The sequence below is a fragment of the Polyergus mexicanus genome, unplaced genomic scaffold (genome assembly GCF_030449975.1).
Source record: "Polyergus mexicanus isolate NDT 795.1 unplaced genomic scaffold, iyPolMexi1.0 SCAF_3, whole genome shotgun sequence".
NCBI classification, from domain to species: Eukaryota; Metazoa; Arthropoda; class Insecta; order Hymenoptera; family Formicidae; genus Polyergus; species Polyergus mexicanus.
The window spans coordinates 12,081,308-12,101,918 of record NW_027223323.1 but is presented as its reverse complement, the minus strand read 5'-3'; the positions used below and the strand labels follow the sequence as shown (position 1 = coordinate 12,101,918).

The following is a 20,611-nucleotide window of genomic DNA, read 5'->3' as shown; positions in this document are numbered from 1 at the left end:
TATTCGTGATATTCATGAAGAATTGGCTTTGCGATATCTTGGGTTAAACCGAAATTTTTAAAAGTAAAGGCGATGGAGGAATAAAGCCTAATGCACAATGCTAGGCGATAGCGATAAGCGATATCCAATGAGAGCGCTGCTTTTCGAAAAGCAGCGCTCTCATTGGATATCGCCTATCGCTAACGCTATCGCCTAGCATTGCGCGATAAGCTTAAAGGTGTTGTGTCTTGTCGTGTGTAACACGCGCACGCGTATGTATATAGGGCATATAAATTTTTTGTACATGTTTAGGAATATTCTATATGTAGGGAAAAGTTGGGTCAAACCGGGTACCCCTGTTTTTTTTTTTTTTTTTTTTTTTTTTGTAATAAATGTTGCTATTCTTAATGCTAACTTGTGTTATTAGTTGTAGATTGGCACCATCATTATTTTAAAACAAATCGTGCCTCTGTGCACACGATATTTATTTTTTGATAGAGGTTCAAAGTTTTTAACCTAAAAAAAGATCGATATCGAGGCAAGAATCAAGTCGTCGTGCACTTTTTTTATATAGAGTATCTATTTCGGTAAATACAGCATTGCATTCTGTACATATTAGAGATATCATATTAGTTTTGATCAGCACTTTGTACGCCGGAATATACAACTGCCGTAATTGTTACTTTCCTTGTGTTGGGGCAAAACCGGGTACTTACACATCTCATGTAATGAAAAGAGAAAAAACTATTATCCTGACTTTGTTTCCCTACAAAAAACAATTGAAAACGAAAACTAACACTCGGAAAAAGAAACCACAAAAAAAAAATGTTTGAGACCCCTAAAGTTAAAAAGTTATATAAGGAAGTTTTGAGGATATCTTTATTTGTGATTTTTGTCGATAGATTACGTCTATATATTGTATTTTGATTAAAGTAAATCTAGATTTTGTAATTACGGTGTTTTGCATATTTTCAAATAAATACCCGGTTTGACTCTACCGGTAGGGCAAAACCGGGTACTTTGACTTCTTCAAAAAAATCTTGTTATTTTTGGTAACTAAAAATTTATTTTCAGCAACTGGCCTTATTTCCTCATAGTTTAAGATTCACTAAAGACTACTAAAACGGTCGGCAAAATTTTTTTTACTCAGATTTTTTGCAGGAAGCATCAACCATTTTCATACGACTTTAATATTGATGAATTATTTTAACTTCTATAAAAAAAGTTAATAAGTAGTTAATAATAAGTTAACGTTAATGCATTTAAAAATAGCCAATTTAAATTAAAAATTAACACATTTAAAATTAACTAACAATAAGTTAAGCTAAAAGTTATTAACTTTTCAACTTTTTAACTTAATTTTTTTAACTGTTTAGTACTCAACCCTGATTGTCATCATTGTATACTTTAAAAATACTTCGGGCCAAAGCCGTTTCAAAAGTCCCTCAATCGTCCCACGTGCACGCGGTCCAACGCCTACCCCTTAATTGTCTCGCGCAAAATCAAGACTAACGAGGTCTAATCTCGCGAAATGTGACTCTGTATTCGAGCGAACAAATCGGCACGGCGGAGTACTCAAGCGGCAGCAAAGCAGCGAGAAATAGCAGGGCGAATGATCTTGCGACATCGTGACCTCGTGGCTGAGATGTTTGGCTGGCCGCTGCGTCGTTCGGTCGACGCATCGCGAGTCGCGCGCGCGCGTGAACACATGCACATACATATACACACATACATACCTATATGCATTTAAATGTATAAATGTATACGTTATCCGTACAGTATCCGCACTCACACGCGTGCCTTCAGGTACCCGGCGACGCAACGGCGCCCGTTTGCTCTCGTTGCCAGACTCTTTGGCGGCTTGGCGTCCTACAGGCTACGCCGCCGTTTCCTCTCCCCGTCCTCACCCTCCCCCGGCTTCACCTTCTCATCATTCTCTTCCTTGTTAGCATCGATCTCTCTCGCGATTCCACGGCTCTCTCCCTTTTCGTATCGTTTCTCCAACGAAATCATCTTCGCAAAGATGTCTCGTTTGAAGAAAATGACCAAGTTTTATTTATTTATTTTTTTGGGGGAATTTTTTCATCCCTCTCATTTATTTTTTAAGCTTTCTCACCCCTTTAATTCATTTTTTTTTTAACTTTCTCACTCTAATTTATTTTTTTAAAACTTTCTTACCGCTCTATTTTCCTGTTAAAATTTTCTAGATGAAAATGCCGTTATACAGGGTGTCCCCAATTTAAATGGCAAAACTTCAAGAGCGTGTAGGGGACCGAAAAACTAAGACAAGAAGTCCTTTAGAGTTAGAGGTTTGCTCGTTTTTGCTCCATTTTAGAGAAAATCGCAAAAATTCAATCTCTCATTGTCGGTTGCTCTCTTGAATTGATTGGCACCGAATAAACTTTCTGCTTCAAGGTTCCTTACGTATGTAAACACTTGATGTTATCCTTTACGGTGCCAATCAATTCAAGAGAGCAATTAAGAGACCGAATCATAGATGCAGTGCACCAAATAACACTAGAACAATGTCTAGCTGCAATTAATGAGGTCAGTGCTAGATATAATGCTTGTATTGCTGCTGGAGGGCAACATTTCGAACAATATCTGCATTAAATAGATGATAACATAAATAAATAAGTAAAAAAAACGAAAACTTGTTTTGTTTCTTTCTTTGTGATTTTCTCCAAAATGGAGGAAAAACGAGCAAACCTCTAAAGGACTTTCTGTCTTAGCTTTTCGATCCCCTACACGCTCCTGAAGTTTTGCCATTTAAATCGGGGACACCCTGTATATTATACATATATATATCGTGCCACAAAGATAATCTATGAAGAAATCACACTTTGTATTCCGTTTAACAAAGATTTAAATTGTATAAATTTTTTTATGACACCCATGAAATATGAATTCCGGCGCATACTTTTTCAATGGTCATCTCAAATAGCGTGTTTATTTAAAACACCGTTGTAACATATATCCGTGATAATCGTCAAATCGTTAGACGGAGCTCAATTAAAATTTATTATTACATCTCAATTAATTTAATTCATACCCATGTAATGCCCAAGGGTTAATTAAATTCGTCATTACGTAACGTGTATTAATTCCGGGCAGTTCCTAAATATTACGAGAGACTTTTTCAATCAACCCCTCGTGGAATCGAATTACCCAGATTGGCGAGCGCGCTCGATCAAGGGTGAACCAGCCGGTTTCACTTTCCGCTCCGGATCGAAATCGCGCGGAATCGCGACGGCTTCCTCGACGGATCGAATCTCATTTAGATTTCCATCGTGAGATACTACACACCGAACTGTCTGCGAGAGAGAGAGAGAGAGAGAGAGAGAGAGAGAGAGAGAGAGAGAGTTCTTCCGGTGGAAGCCGTGGCACGCGAACGGCGCGCACGCGCGTGTATCTATGCTTGTGTGCGTCTATACATACCGAGCATGGTGATCGCGCGAAAAACTTCGCGTCAGCTTGAGTAAACCGGGATTTCGAGACATTAAACAGCCGCGTCTGCCGAGAATACGTCATCGGTGGCTCTATCCCTTTTTCGCGATAACCGTCGCTGCAGCGAAAAATTAATAACTTTTAATTTGACTTAGTTAATTTTAAGCATGTTAACTTTTACCTTAAAACTAGTTATTTTTGAATGTATTAACGTTAACTTATTAATTTTCTTTATACAGATTTAAACAATTCATCGATATTAAAGTCGTGCTTGATGATGGAAAATGGTTTATTCGTAATGCGAATATTTCATTTGTCGTACAATAAGTTTGTCGGATGTGTCGATTCGTTGTTGGATAAAGAACTTAACTTTAACTCGCGAGTTAACATTTTGCTTAAGTGACATTTGACGTAAACTTAATTAATTTTCGTGCCATTAACATTAAACTTGACTTAGTTACAAAAAAAAAAGAAGAAGAAGAAGAAGAAATTAACTTACCCAACCCTGATTTTTTTTTAAATGATTCGTTTTACTAATTAACATCCGTAAGTGAGGATATCTCAAATTTTACATTTAGAAATACTCTTACATCAAGTTATAACTTTTCAAGAGGTTTGAATCATTGAAGAGAAACACACTAAATTGACGAATTATTCTTCGGCAAAGATAACATTTAGGAAATTTCATTTAAACGTTCAGCTAATATACGACGTTCGATTATCTTCAGAATTATCTTGCGGGCGATCAGTTATATATTATCACTGGAGCGAATCCCGTTTCAATGCCGTTCTCATTGCCATTCTCATTTCACGGTCGAGTAGCAGGATCTCGAATATCGTCTTCGGACAATGGTTGATAAAGGGCGGAAATGTCTCTCTTCTTGAATCGCCACTATCAGCTGACTCCTCTGTCTCTATTCGTCGATACGGAATTAATTAAATGACGGATCCGTCTTGATTCGACAATTGATTAAATCGGCACGATTCGGATAATTCGACGCGAGAATCGATCGGTCGATCAGATTCCTAAGCAGGCTGTCGCGAGATCCGGAGGGCAAAGGGAAAAGAAAAGCCCGGTGTGAAGGGCACTTTAAGACGGGGCCCACCCGGCCGTTGATTAATAAGGGTGCGAGGGGACTACCTTCGCATTCCATTCCCTTCGAGTTGCTCCTCGTCGTTCCCGCTTTTGCGTCACGATCGTTCCCACGCATTCCGCGGCGGTTTGAATTTTGAGCGACAGCGGTTTCGATTAACGAATCGCGCGCCCATTTATTTTCCATCGTTTATTCGGCAGCTTCTCTCTCTCTCTCTCTCTCTCTCTCGGTATTATATTATTTTTCTTTTGCTGCAATAGCTCTCTTTTGTAACCAGGGTTGGGTAGTAATTACTTAAACAGTTAAAAGTTAAGTTAAAAAGTTGAAAAGTTAATAATTTTTATCTTAGTTAGTTTTAAACCTGCTAACCTTAACTTAAATTAATTATTTTTAAATGCATTAACGTTAACTTATTTATACGAGTTAAAATAATTCATTAATATTAAAGTCACGTGAAAATAGTTGATTGTAATATGTATTTCATTTATCGTACAACAAATTTAATTAACAGTTAAAATAAAATTAACAGTTAATTTTTGTTTAAACAATTTTTAACGTAAACTTAGTTAATTTTTGAACCATTAACTTTAAAACTTAACTTAAGTTAAAAAAAAAAAAAAAAAATCCGACCCTGTTTGTAATGCAACATTCTTGTCCTTATTCGGAAAAGTATATTTAATTATATACTTAATCGTATGATTAATCATATATTTAATTATATATTTAATTTAATTTTTTAATTATCTTTATTTTGTAAAATAATCATCGTGTGTTAAATCATTGTAGTCTGTTAAATTTTTCAATTTACTTAATTCTCTTAAATTTCTTTTTTCAATAATAACATTACTAAATAGCACTCGTAAGAAAGAAGATATCTCAAATTGTACATTTATAAAAATACTTTTATATCAAGTTTTATCGTTTGTCAAGCGGTTTGAAAGATTGAAGAGAGACGCATTAAATTGACGAATCAATCTTTTATTACAAAAGATAGCTCTCCCGTATTTGATACGATAACGTGCTTGGGGAACAAATTTATATACAGGGTGTCCTAGACCATCCTAACCTAACCTAACCCGTACACCCCTTTTCTTTCAAAAACTAAGCATTTTAGAGAAAAACATTTTGAACAAAAACTGTATGGTTTTGAGGGGAACATAAGATGGTGTCATTGGTTTGACCTTGGATGGCATCGTTAAGGTCAAGTCAAGGACACCTTTAATTTCTTAAATGGAACCCCCTAATTTTTATTGCATATTCTTATAGCTTATGTCGAGAGCTTTCCAAAACACTATAATAAAGTACTTTTTCATTAAGTACTTTTTGAGTTATTTTATATTTTAATCTGACATATTTTGATATAAAAAATTAAATATCTTGTAAAATATTTAGTTTTCGATAATCTTACCGTAATACTTTTATGTACAGAATAATGAGACAAATCAATTAGTGCAAAAAAAAAACAACAAACAAATAATTGTTTAAAAAAAATACATTGTAAATAATTTTCTTAAAAACAATTATTTTTTATACTAATTGATCCAAAGTTAAGTCTCATTAATTTTGATATCTCGATATCAATTAACGCTTTTGCAAATTTGCGCAAAATCCTACGCGGAGCTTAAACTTGACTTATTAATCTCTCTGATCCTTTTGTGAAGAATAAAAATCGAGTAAGAAATTATATGAAAAAGATGTGTGTACTCACTCTCCGATGCGTTCGCCGTTCCAGCAATGTTTACGGGGATATTCGTCGCAGATCGTGTCCGCTAGCATCATGTAGAACATGCGGGACGTCTCGAAGCTCGCCATAAAGTAACCTATTTGCTTGTGCGAGCCCTTCAGCAGGTCATCGTGCGCGCGAAACGATGACGACGCAGCTGCGCGCACCTCGCCGGGTGACATGGACGATTTCGCAGCTGCATTCGCAAACGCTGGATTCTCCTCGTCCGCAGGCAGCAGTTCCGTACGACCGCACATCTTTCTCACCTGAAACGCAGACATTGATACCGATTCAAAAAAATCGTCACGCACGTATCTGCATTGCGTTAAAATATTACGAGAGTAATTATGTGAAGATATCAAATATATCGAGATATTAGCGGTCTCAAAATTTATTTAACAAGCGAGAAATTTTTTAATATTCTAAACATGATTTTTTTGTATAAATAAATAAATAAATATATATATATAAAAGAAATTTAATATTAACGGGGTTGGCAAAATTACGTATTTTTTAAATAAAACCCATCTCGGTAAAAATCTTTATTTTCGGGGGGGGGGAGCGGGAGGAGGGGGGGGGGGGCAAAAATTGATCTTTTCTATTAAAAGTTAGAAAATAAATAGAAAATCTTCTTATCGCGATATTCGTTAATTGACAGTGTTTTGTAATTTAAACTTTATTCAAAATAATATCCGTAATAGATTAGGAATCGATGTAGCAAGTAAATTAATTGTCTATTACAATATTAAATGATAAATGCATGAAAAATTCATGGATGAGGAACCGGACAGCTCGCTAGGTGTCTGACTCTGTTACGTCAATGTCGCTGCACCTGGCTGTGCGTGTACGCATAAAGACGATCGGCTCGCATAAGAGGTCCCGGCCACGGCGCGACGTTGGAAAGTGTCGCCTGCGAAACAACTCGTTCCCATTTCGAACGACGTCAATTTCTCGACGATTTAATAGGCGACGTCGTGCCCTGACAGTTTTTACACTCGACCGCGTCACGGCACGTTTCGGCGCGTTCACGCGTTAATCAAGACATATACGCGCACACGCGTACGCTCACGTATGATCGCATCTCGAAGAGAGTGTCGTCCGTTCTCGAAAACCACCGGTCTTTTTCTCGGACATTTTTTTCCGAAGCGTAGAGAAAGACGTAAGAAATTTCACGACAGCTGATGATGATATTTCTAGACAGCATCGTTTTAGGATTTCGCAAGAACTTGCCGGAAAAATAGTATAACGAGAGTCTTTTCATAATGTAATGTCTGTCTGAACTGTCCAGAGCCCGAAACGTGGCTTGCCAAAAGCGCAACTTTTCTCGTCTTCTTCTCCGCAAACCAACCTCACCTATGTACATGTGTATATGTATATATATATATATATATATATACACAGGATGTAATAGAGCGCCCATATCAGCAGTTTTTTTGAGGAAGCAACGCATTTTCGTGAAAAATGTTTCATGCAAAAGTTGTAGAGCTCTAAGTGGCGCATTATATAATAATATTAATGTGACCTTGAATAGCACCGTCAAGGTCATATAAAAATCACTTTGAATTTTTTAAATGGAACTCTCTATTTTTCATTACATATCCTTGTAGCTAACCTCGAGAGCTTTCCAAAACACTGTAATAAAGTATTTTTTCATTAAGTACATTTTGAGTTATTTTATATTTTAATCCGACATATTTTGATATAAAAAATTAAATATCTCGTAAAATATTTAGTTTTCGATAATCTTACCGTAATACTTTTATGTACAGAATAATGAGACAAATCAATTAGTATAAAAAAATAATTGTTTTTAAGAAAATTATTTATAATGTATTTTTTTAAACATTTTTATTTTTTTTTTGCGCTAATTGATTTGTCTCATTATTCTGTACATAAAAGTATTACGATAAGATTATCGAAAACTGAATATTTTACGAAATATTTCATTTTACGTAACGTACGTAATTTAACTCATCGGCCTTAGTATCGTTTCTGATCTTTCAATTCCTCTGGCAAAGACATAATGACGCTTTAAATAGGATATTTCGTCAAATTCATATTAGAAATTTTTCACTATTGCAAAAATTACTTGAGGATTAGTTTTGTGATTTTTGCCAAATTCGTGATAGACATCTTCTCGTCTTTATCGAATCGCGCGAATCCAAACTGCTTTTATCATTCTATCAGCCATGACGACGCGCGCCCCGCGCGTTTATACAATAATCATTAAAGTTATCGTTGACATCGCGGTTTCCGCGCCGCCTTTCTGTCCTAATTACTTTTTAACGCGGCCCATAAAAGGAGCCGAGAACCGACGATGGTACGGCGGTTGGACTCTTCGAGGCGGCATATAATCGTAAAACCGGCCGGCCGAGCGTAATTAAGACGGCACGCGTGGGCGTTCAAACGTCGCTCGCCCTCTTGTCTCGTCTTCTCGATATCTCCTTTTATTTTTCTTTCTCTCCCTGTCTCCCTTTCTCTCGAGAAAGAAGGAGAGGGAAGCGCGACTCTTCCTTACCCCTTTTCCTCGATCTTCTCCCTACGAAACTACTCGAATGAAGCAGACGAAATACTGAAGCGAGTTTAAAATGAACTGCATATCTACCGAGAGGACTTTAATCAAGTACGATACAGTCTCGTTATGATTTTTTAAAATTGTAATCTCGTATATTGTATCCCACAAACAAGTCATCAAATATAATAATACAGTTTGCGTTTGAATTGTGTTGCGTTTATTGTATTAATCGATCTTATAAAAGGTAAAGCCTTTTCATAATGACTTCTTATAAATAACGAAGATTTTTCAATGACGTATTAATTTTGTAAAAAAATGAAGCAACAGTTGGGAATTCTAAAGTGCACTGTGTAGATAATGCTTGTGCATTTAAAGCATATCAGCGCTATAAATGATTTAAATGGCTAACTTAATGGTTTAATGGCTCCTCTCTTATTTTTTAACTCTCGTTAGCGAGGAAGGAAAAGATAAGGAGATATTACGTTCTTCCTAGTAAAATGTTATTAAATAAACTGTGCGCCGATTATATAAGCAAATATAAAAATGTGAATATATATATACAGGGTGTCCTATTTTAAAAGTTCCACCCTCATAACTTTTCAGGATCAACGTTTGAAGGAAAATGACTCGGATAAAAGTTGTAGGGAACAAAGGGGGCTATCTAATAGTGACCTTGGATTTGACATTAAAGGTCATTTTCAAGGTCATTTGAAGATCAACTTCCGTTTTTTAAATGGAACCCCATATTTTTCATTACATACTCTTGTAGCTTATCTCGAGAGCTTTCCAAAACACTATAATAAAGTATTTTTTCATTATTTTTTGAGTTATTTTATATTTTAATCTGACATATTTTGATATAAAAAATTAAATATTTCGTAAAATATTCAGTTTTCGATTATCTTACCGTAATACTTTTATATACAGAATAATGAAAACAAATCAATTAGTACGAAAAAAACAAATAATTGTTTAAAAAAATACATTGTAAATAATTTTCTTAAAAACAATTATTTTGTATACTAATTGATTTGTCTCATTATTCTGTACATAGAAGTATTACGGTAAGATTATCGAAAACTAAATATTTTACGAGATATTAAATTTTTTATATCAAAATATGTCAGATTAAAATATAAAATAACTTAAAAAGTACTTGATAAAAAAATACTTTATTATAGTGTTTTGGAAAGCTCTCGAGATAAGCTACAAGAATATGTAATGAAAAAATAGAGGATTCCATTTGAAAAACGGAAGTTGACCTTCAAATGACCTTGAAAATGACCTTCAATGTCAAATCCAAGGTCACTATTAGATTTTGTTTCCTACAACTTTTATCCGTGTCGTTTTCCTTCAAACGTTGATCCTGAAAAGTTATGAGGGTGGAACTTTTAAAATGGGACACTCTGTATATATCTATTACAATGATCCAATATCTAATTGAGATTTAGATTACAGAAAAGCAAATTACGAGAAGTATATAAGACAAACTCATTATTATATTGGTATATAAAAGAAATATCTACACGATTCTCTTAAAACAATAACTATGTAAAAGTTCCATGTTCGAGAGATATTTTCTTTCAATCAGAACTAGCGTCCAATACTTTTATCTTTATATTGTTCGCGTAAAAAATTTTATTCTGTGAATGACAATTTAAAATTAATTCGAAAGCATAGCCAAGCCATTTCGAAATATATTCTTTATTAATCTAATTGTCTTTTCTACGCATTAATAATATGATATTCTTCTCGTGCTGTTTCTTCAATCTTTCAAGTTTATTCGATTCCAACAGCAAATTCCGATAGCAGATATTCTGAAACACATGTTCCATCCGACTTTACGAAAGGGATCTCTGAAAATCTGTAACTGTGAAACAGAACCCTCCCATACGAAAGCTGTAATTCCATCGAGCGAGATATGACGTAACCGAGAAACAAGGATTACATCGACTCGAAACGCGCGCATCGAGAGAGAGAGAGAGAGAGAGAGTGATATCCTCCGAATTGTAACCGGACGAGATGACACTATCAGCGCGAATAAATAGCCGGTGAAGCGCGCGCGGAATCTTAGAGAGAGAAGTTTCGCGCGCGAGTTCCCCTCCCACATTCACCTACACGCAAAGCTCTACTCCCCCGACGCGAGATCGGCTTTACCCTTGACCCGTTCTACGACAAGTGGCGACAATGAGTTCCGCTTCTCGCTCGTGGGACAAACGAGGCGGATTAGAAGATTAGGATGTTATCGCTTAACGCGCCCGGTCGCGCTCGCTCGCACGCATCGAATAATATCGCGGCGATCTCGAGAGAGGCGCCTGTGCGAGGAATAATAACTGGTAGCCTCCCGAACTAAATGGAAGCTAGAAATTTAAAATACACGCATCGAAAGTAGGGTTGCACAAGACAAGACAATATTCGTAAAAATATTGTATTGGTATCAAGAATTTTTGGAAAATTAAATCTTGTCTCGGTTTTGAGTGAATCTTGGTAGCAAAAATCTCGTCTTGTCTCGATTTTCTTAACAATTTTTGTCTAATACTGAATGATTGTTTAAAATAATATTTAACAATATATAATTTTTATAATATATAATAATTTAAGATAATTATCATTATTATTTAATTCATTCGTTTACTTCTCAAAACACTATATACACATACGTGTATTTCAAAAGATAACGAATATATATACATATTATTGTATGCAGGGTTGGGAAGTAACGCGTTACTTGTAACGCCGTTACCGTTACAGTTACTTTTTTTCGGTAACTGTAACGGTAATGGCGTTACAAATGTTATTTGTAACGGAAAAAGTAACTTCGTTACATTTTTCGGTAACGAGTAACAAATTTAACAGTTACTTTTATCGTTACTTTTTTCAAATTTTTTGATTTATTTAAGATATTATTCTTGCTATTGTGCGTGATAAAATTTTTATCTTAACCGTAAAGCCGTAAGCAAATCGACCAATTAGCATTCTTATTATGTTGTAAAAATGCTTGAATGTGATTGATCAACTTATGGCTCTTGCAGACCAGTGCGATGACGCGACACGCGATATCCAATGAGAGCTTTATCTTTTCGGAAAAGCAGAGCTCTCATTTACTACCGTTCTAAGTACCTTGCAACGAAAATTAGAAAATCTCAATAAATCTGACCTTATAGATTGCCATTCATTAGTTGAAGCTATTCAGCAAGGTTTAAATAAAAGGTAACTTATTAATTTGATTAATACATATGTTATTTAATTTTAAATAAGGATTTAATTGAAAAATATTATTTTATTTTAAACTATTGATTCAAAAGTATTAATTTCAATAAAACAAACAATGTCGCTTAATTTACTATATTTGATTTTAAATTTTTTACAATATTTGAAACAAAAGAATTAATAATAGCAGCATGTTTACATCCAAAATTTAAGTTAAACTGGTTAACCGGAGAAAAAAGAAAACGTGCTGAAAATTACTTGGAGGATTTATTGGGAATCCGATCAACTGAAAATTCTTCAAAAGCTGGAAAATCTGACGATCACGATGATTTTTTCATTTTTGAGCAAAAAACGGTGCAAAATGAATCTGAACAAGAAGAATTGCAACGGTTTTTAAAATCAAATAATTGTAATATAGAAATGTTAAACGACTATCCAAAACTTAAAAAACTTTTTATTAAATATAATACAGCTCTACCAAGCAGTGCATCTGTAGAAAGAATGTTTAGCATCGGTGGCTCTGTATTAACACCACAAAGAGGGCATTTAAATGATGATACTATGGAGCAACAAATTTTATTAAAAATTAATAAAGAATTTCGATAAAATTTAATCATTTATTTTGTAATAAACCTTGAATGAAATCTTGCTTACAATTTTTTAAAAGTTTTTCTTATGCAAAATAATTTATTAGTTTGTATTGTAAAAAAGTAACGGAAATTGTAACGACTCGTTACTTTTTAGTAACTGTAACGGTAACGAGTTACTTTTTAAAATTAGTAACGAGTAACGGTAACGAGTTACTTTTTAGAAAAAATAACGGTAACGGTAACGAGTTACTTTTATAAAGTAACTTTCCCAACCCTGGTACATATATACATATAATGGCTGTGACGCGAAGTTTTGTATAGTTAAATAATCGTGTTCGGCGCTCACCACATTGTAAATAGTTTGTAATGATTAATATTTGATTTCTTAGTATTTAGCAGTATCTTTATTAAAAATTATAGTGGTAGAGTTGTTGCTTGTAATTGTATTTTTGTGAATTTAAATTCACGTGCATTATTTCGCTTCCTTGCCGATAAAATCATACATCTTACGGTGACTCGCGCGAAACATCGGTAAATCGCGATCGAATCGTGGATCTACATTTCGCGACTCACTAATCGGTGCTGCCCCCAACCATACGTCGATGGCACCTTGATCAAGCGAGGAGCAAGTACCTTTTCGAGGTCCGCATTCCAAATTTGGACACTCACTCTCGTTTGGAAGATCCTACCATAGACACGTCTGCCTTGGCTACTTATCATTTAGAAGCACAGTAGAGTTCGACGAGTTCGCTAGTGGCCACCATAGCCTACCTGCTTGCCACCCTATTGCTTGAAGCTTGCTGCTTGCCTCTGTTGCATCCTCCATATGAGATTTCTGAGCCGATTCTATCGATCTCGGACGAGAAGCCGGACTGATCTCCAATCAGAAGGACGACGGGCGTACCGAACGCTGAGTCGCTTCGCAATTTCACTTTTTATTTCGCTTTCTATTGCTAACAATTTCGCGAATTAGGGGACATTCACACACCCCCTACTAAATCGTATAACATACAATATATTGTTTATTTTGTTTACTGTTCTGATTGTTTTTAAATTTGTTAATATAAATGTTTTTATTTATTAAATACAATTTTTTAAGTCTGTATAATATAGTAATTTTTTTCTCCATCCACACAACACACACACACACACAGACGCATAATTTATAGACAAATATATATACAGGGTGTCCCCAATTTAAATGGCAAAACTTCAAGAGCGTGTAGGGGACCGAAAAACTAAGATAAGAAGTCCTTTAGAGATTTGCTCGTTTTTGCTCCATTTTAGAGAAAATCGCAAAAATTCAATCTCTCATTGTCGGTTGCTCTCTTGAGTTGATTGGCACCGAATAAACTTTCTGCTTCAAGGTTCCTTACATATGTAAACACTTAATGTTATCCTTTACGGTGCCAATCAATTCAAGAGAGCAATTAAGAGACCGAATCATAGATGCAGTGCACCAAATATCACTAGAACAATGTCTAGCTGCAATTAATGAGGTCAGTGTTAGATGTAATGCTCGCGTTGCTGCAAGAGGGCAACATTTTGAACAATATCTGCATTAAATAGATGATAACATAAATAAAATGTAAATAAATGAGTAAAAAAACGAAAACTTGTTGTGTTTCCTTCTTTGTGATTTTCTCCAAAATGGAGCAAAAACGAGCGAACCTCTAAAGGACTTTCTGTCTTAGCTTTTTCGATCCCCTACATGCTTCTGAAGTTTTGCCATTTAAATTGTGAACACCCTGTATATTTTAATTCTATTTAAAAACCAATAATCTTGACAATTTTAATCTTATTATCTTGATAATTAATATATTATTATTTCAATAAGTAATTACAAATCTTATCGATCTTGTCTCGAATTTCGAGACAAGACAAGACAATTCAAGTTTAATCTTGATGTCTCGTGCAACCCTAATCAAAAGGATCAAAGTATCATTTCAAATTATGTGCTTCAGTAACTGCGAATATCTGATATCTGAAATTTTTCACTCAGCGACGTGACGATGAGATAAAAGGAGAGCATGCTAGCTTCGATCGAAAGGAAATACATCTCTCGACGATGATATATCGATCTTTTACCGCGCATTCGGCGACGAGGGTGGTAATTGAAGGTATCGATACCGTCGATATCCATGTCAGCGATAAACTGTATCGATAACCAAGCCACCGAGGGAACGATGAGAGAAGAGTGCTCGAACATGCCCGTGAAATCGAGCACGAGGAGATCTCGTTCGTCGGATAAGAGAAGAGAGGCCACCTTTCGCAAAGATAGCAACCGGGTAATCGATATATAGCGTGTATTCATATATAGAATGCAACAACTATTTCGCTGGGAAACAGATTATCGCTCGAATGAAAAATGTTCGGGACGACAATCGTGCTGGTGGTATATTCATCGAGAAACAAGCAATACAATTTTTTATTTTTTTATTTTTTTTTTTTAATATCGAACATTGAACAACAATATTTTAGAGTTGGGCTCTAAATCAAATTCAGTAATTTACTTAATTTAATTTATCCTCGCACAATTTAATTATATACGGTACGCAAACAATATTTTCTTAATACAAAAAAAAAAAAAAATTTCATTTTATCAACTTTAATGCTGAAAAAAATATTATCTCGCTAAAACAATTACGATTTTACTATTTTCTTCGAGAAAAAGAGAAATTTCGTATCGATCAGGGAAACTGTCACTCAGAAATTGGAATCGAGGGTTCCTCGAGACATCGTGCTCGATTATAGATTGAAATTGAGATTTCCTAGATTGACGACAAGCGACGTGGGATAATAATACTCCTTCGGTGGAGAGAACGCGGGATCTCGCCTCAACTGCTGATGAATAATAACGCATCCTGTTCCACCTACTACGAGAGACAATACCGATTCCAAGGATCCTCGACCAAGCACACACATGCTGTACATCTCTCTCTCTCTCTCTCCCTCTCCCTCTCTCTCTTTCTCTCTCTTGGGTACACGCGAAGAATATAAAGTGCTATACCTATTTTGTGCCTTCCAGAACATGCGAGGGCGACGTCCACATCGAGTGGACTCGCATCAGACATCTATGCACTCGATCGTCCTGGTGCGATAAGATGATATGCGACCATTATGTCGAATCATCTTCTTGTCGTACAAGTTATTAATGATTAATAACTTGATTAAATATCTCGCGATTTCTTCGGGAGCAATTTGCAAAAAATAGTTCGTTATTAAATACCGATTCTCTTTCTCCAATTGTACGACTTATCGAATATCTATATCACTTCGTTGATATAATTATCCGACGAAAGAGTTCTTCGGACACGAACACGCGACTAGATTCCACGAGCATTTGGTCGAGACAAGCAGACGAGAGACGACGACGACGACGACGACGACGACGACGATGATAGGCTGATCGCTTGGCGGCTCAAAGTTCAACCAATTTAGTCGCGGTGACGTCAGACGCGCGCGTTCGCCGTTCGGTTAAAGAAAGAATCGTAATCGCCGTCGTCTGCGGCGAAGATCGCCGATAACGCCGGGATATTCAGCCTTCGCGAACCTGAGGATGCTCGGGGATGAATCGGTGGCTGAACGAAAAATCAGGGGGTAACTCACGCTAAGCGATTCCCAACGGAATCGATTAGCATTCGATAGATTATCGAAGAAAGATTTTCTTTCTTTCTTTCTTTCTCTCTCAGAAAAAAGCTATCCAAAATCTAGATATAAGCATAAAATATAAAAATAAAAATTTTCGTACATTTTCAGCCAATCTGAGATTGATAAGAATTGAATTTCGAGATAAAACGCTAAAATTAAAAAAAATAATAAAAAAATATCAATAAGATTGGATTAAAAACAGACGTAAAAAAAAAATGAATTAATTTTGTATTTATACTTTTAATTAATAATAAGACTATAAGTTATAGAGAGAGGAGCATATTCTCTCTCTCTCTCTCTCTCTCTCTCTCTCTCTCTCTCTCTCTCTCTCTCTCTCTCTCTCTCTCTCTTTCTAGGCGCGACCGATTCGAGCGATTCCCGAGGCGGGTCTTCCTCGAATAAGACGCTCGAATAAGCGAGCTCGGATCCCGTAAAATGACTACGATCGATAGTATTCGAGAGAGTTCGATCCTTCGGACACTCGGCCGGTCGGCCCGAGTCAAAGCGGCCCGCAAACGGCGAAGGATGCGTGGAATGCAATGGGCGCGCCGTGAGGTGGTGCGCGCCCCTCACCCTCGCCGCCTCAATCGCAATCGTCTTTCTCTCCCTCACGAGCGACCCTCCCCCGGAGACTCTTCCCTTCTTCCGTTTTCTTCTAGCGAATTTCGTCTCGTCGCCTCGTCCTTCTCTCTCCCTCGTCTTTTTTTCTCTTTTCTTCCCCGTTTTAAAAAAGAGCTTGGTATTTATACGTTCGGGCATTTCACGAATAGATCGTAATATTAATTTCTTTATGCGCATTGCGTGTGCGCATATTTCTTTCAACGATTCTTTCAGATTTCTTAATAATAAAAAATAAATAAATAATCTTTTCGATCGATGGTTTCTTCTTTTTTTGTTACGCGATATAGGATTCCACTTTTCTCTATAAGGTTTCATGAAAACAGGTCGGATTGGATGGATTGTGGATTTATTTCACGAATATGCGTGCGAGTCACGCGTGGCGCATAATAAGCTACGGATGCTGCGGCGTAACGCGGAGATAAGACGACGGTAGGAAAAAGAAGCGGTAGAGGAAGAAAGGGAGGGAAAGAGGGGAAGAAGTGGTCGCGACTTCGGTCCACGACATGGGTCCGGGAAAAATTGTCGTCGATGCGTTGGCGCTCGCTCGCTCGTTCGCTCAGCCGACCGGTACACACATAGCAACAGCAAAGCCCTCGCTCTGCATTCCTCTCGTCCTCTCACGATCCGGTGATCTTCCTTCTTCGGCTATTCCATATTCCGTCTCGCTCCCTCCCCCGATTCATCCGAACCGACGAGATGCAACGATCGAGTAGGGAAGAAAGAGAGGGAGAGACACGGATTGAAAGAAGAAGGGGAAAACGCAATGTGCAAGAGAAGAAACGCACGGAATGGACATACTGAGAAGAGAAGAGAAAGAAAGAGAGAAAGAGAAAAGCGGAAAGATCAAGAAGCAAAAGAGAGAGAGAGAGAAGAGATGCACACAAGGCTCCCTCAGGTACCATAGGTTCGTTCGAATTCCCTTTTAGAAACACCGTTACCACTCTTCTCGTTCCGATGATCTTTTAGAGATAAATCCTTATGCCATTATCAATTTTGATGGCTTCTCTTGATAGCTTCATCTCTTATGTGCAAGTACATACTAACAAGTTCAATAGCATTTTTATCGGCGTGTATCATAGGATTCTCGAACAGAAAGAGAGAGAGAGAGAGAGAGAGAGAGAGATAAAGCTTATATTTTTTTCTCTTATAATAATAAATCAAAATAAATTTGTGTTATATAATTTTTTATGAAATAAATATATTTCTTTAAAGTATTTTTTTGTTTCTTTATATATTTTAACAAATTATTTTTAATAAAAAATTATCGCATTTTATAAAAAGTTCTCATGTAATAAAAGTTGAGACGTACTTGAATGACGTATCAGAATGACGTACTTTGGTAACATATATCGTTGCGTTACGAAATCTCCCTTTCTTTCGTTTCATATTTGCCAATACTATTTTCAGTGGGAACGTCCGTCGTGAGATTTGGCTAAGTTCAACGATGATGCGCCAAAGAAGGAGCATTTGCATCACGGGAAACAGAAATTCTGTATTCGAACAGGAAAAATAAAATGCTTCTTATAAACTTCCTAGACTCGATGAGACTGCGAAATCACTTCGAGGAACCGATGTGATCGAAGGAGATACAATCTAATACCGCCCGCGGAAATAAAATCGTGACATCAGTCTGGCGAGACATCGACTTCTCGGAACGTATTCCGATCACAATGGCACCTTAACAATAAATCTTACGAAACGATTCATATTCATGCGCACACGCCCGATCTCAGATCGCTATCGGAGATTTTCTGCTCGCGGAAAAATCGATATTACGTTTGTCTCGATTTTAACCAAGATCTAAAGATAGCGTCGAGTACGTAATGCCCGCAACATTCGAATGTTCGCGGAAACGAGATTGACGCTACAGACTCAAAATCTAAAGCTGAAATGCCGCGGGCACGTGTTTCGTTTATGCTTGTCATAAGTTCAGCCCGCGAATTGACAAGCAACGAGCTTTTACGAGCCGCATGGATTCCGTGAAGCGTGGCTCGTGCCTCGTATAAGTTCGCAAAAATATAAGCGAGTAATATGGAGATTTTAACAATCCTACATAAACGATCCTCCAATGGTGTGATTCATCGAATTCCAGCTATTGATTTTCGGCCCATTTGTTTCTTTCTCTCGCAGATTATTATTATTACAGAATGTTTACTTAAACCTTGTTAAAAAATTCCTTGGTGTTTCAAGTATTTTTATTCAAAATTTCAAGTAAAGAGAATATTTCAAAGATTTTTTTTCTTATTGTATGCGTTTTCTATAAATTCAAAGAGAGATTTCTTTTTTAAATTCCCTGGATCACAATAAAATTCCATGAAGGTTCTCTGATTTTTCCAGGTATAAAAGAAATCTCTGAGAATTCCAAGTTTCTTATGTTTTTCCAAGGAGTATAGAGTATAGATATCCTGTATTATTATTATTTCGTTTAAAAAGAATCCGAATATCCCAGATTAAATATCGAGATTCGCGAGAGAGCAATTGAGGAACTCGTGGACGGAACTCGGTTCGCTAGAGCTTCTACTAGAGTTGGCTCTAGTTCGCTAAAATCGACGGAGACGATCGAGGGACAAGGAAACGGAGAACGGGGAGGACCAAGGGAAGGAAGTCACACGTTCGTCATGCGTATTCGCGGCCGATGTAGCACGCAATTATCCGAAGTAGGCACCGAAAATACTGATGGAGGAATGGGTCATTGATTCCTCGCCCATTGGCACCGTGCCAATGCCTCTACTCCACTTCCTCCACCATCATCATCATCATCATCATCATCATCATCATCATCATCATCATCATCATCAGCATCATCATCATCATCATCATCATCATCATCATCACCACCGTCTTCATCTTTTTCTCTTCTTCTTCTCCCTCGCCTGCTTCTCGCGGTTCTACGATATGCACGCGTTGTTTTCTCGTCACCGGATGATTATATCGACCGCGTAGGAGGTTGGGTCGAAGCCAGAGAAACTATAGCTCGGTCATATATCTATCTTCAGGAAGAGAGAAGAGGAGAGAGAGAGAGAGAGAGAGAGAGAGAGAGAGAGAGAGAGAGAAGGACCAGAAAGGACGAGAAACACTGTGATTTCCGCGCCAATATAGACATTTATCGTCAAAGATACACATAAATATGGATTCGTGTGTCATCGATATCGAATCGTCGCGTAATGTCTGGACGGGATCGCCAAGAACATGTCTTTTATCCCCGACATCGGATTACCGGCACGTACGAACATGAAATGTATCATAGGGTCGATTCGACTTTTTTCCCGATGATCTAATAATACCTACGATATATAATGTATCTCTTTTATAAAATAAAATTTTTAGTAATTTTTTTTAAATTATAATATACGCGCATATAAAAATACACTATAATTTATCAAATTTTTATTAAGATCCCAGACAGCACAAAACATCCTCAGGATCATCCTGAATATGTCCAGGACCGTTCAGGACATTTGTAGGATGTTTTAAGATATATTATTATAAATATATTTATAAAAATTTAATATGCATACATAATTATTTTTAGTTGTGTCGGCTATTTAATATAATTTAGAAATCTTAAGTATTATAATAAGTATTAATGTCCTATAAATGTCCACTGGATAACCCCTGGATGTCTGTAAGATATATCTGCCCTGTCTATTATATTGGATGTCTTTTGGATTTCCAGAGGACATATACATGTGCAATTAATTGTTAACATTAATTTCGTTTAATATTAATAATTGAATTTGATGCGCACATTTTCATATATCCAAAATTATTATTTATTTAA

At 36.5% G+C, this 20,611-nt stretch overlaps 1 protein-coding gene across 2 annotated transcripts in view; it reads right to left on the bottom strand.

Annotated features, from left to right (window-relative positions):
- Dally (division abnormally delayed protein) overlaps positions 1-20,611 on the bottom strand; it is a 52,633-nt gene that overhangs the window by 13,664 nt on the left and 18,358 nt on the right. The window contains exons 5-6 of one of the 2 annotated variants that reach the window (XM_070293282.1): positions 6,229-6,509; positions 452-699 (exon numbers count right to left, since the gene is read on the bottom strand). In XM_070293282.1, the coding sequence (XP_070149383.1) occupies positions 609-699; positions 6,229-6,509 (372 nt within the window). In that variant the 3' untranslated portion in view covers positions 452-608. Of the gene's footprint in view, positions 1-451; positions 700-6,228; positions 6,510-20,611 lie in introns of those variants that run through there. The other variant, XM_070293281.1, reaches the window with a different exon arrangement.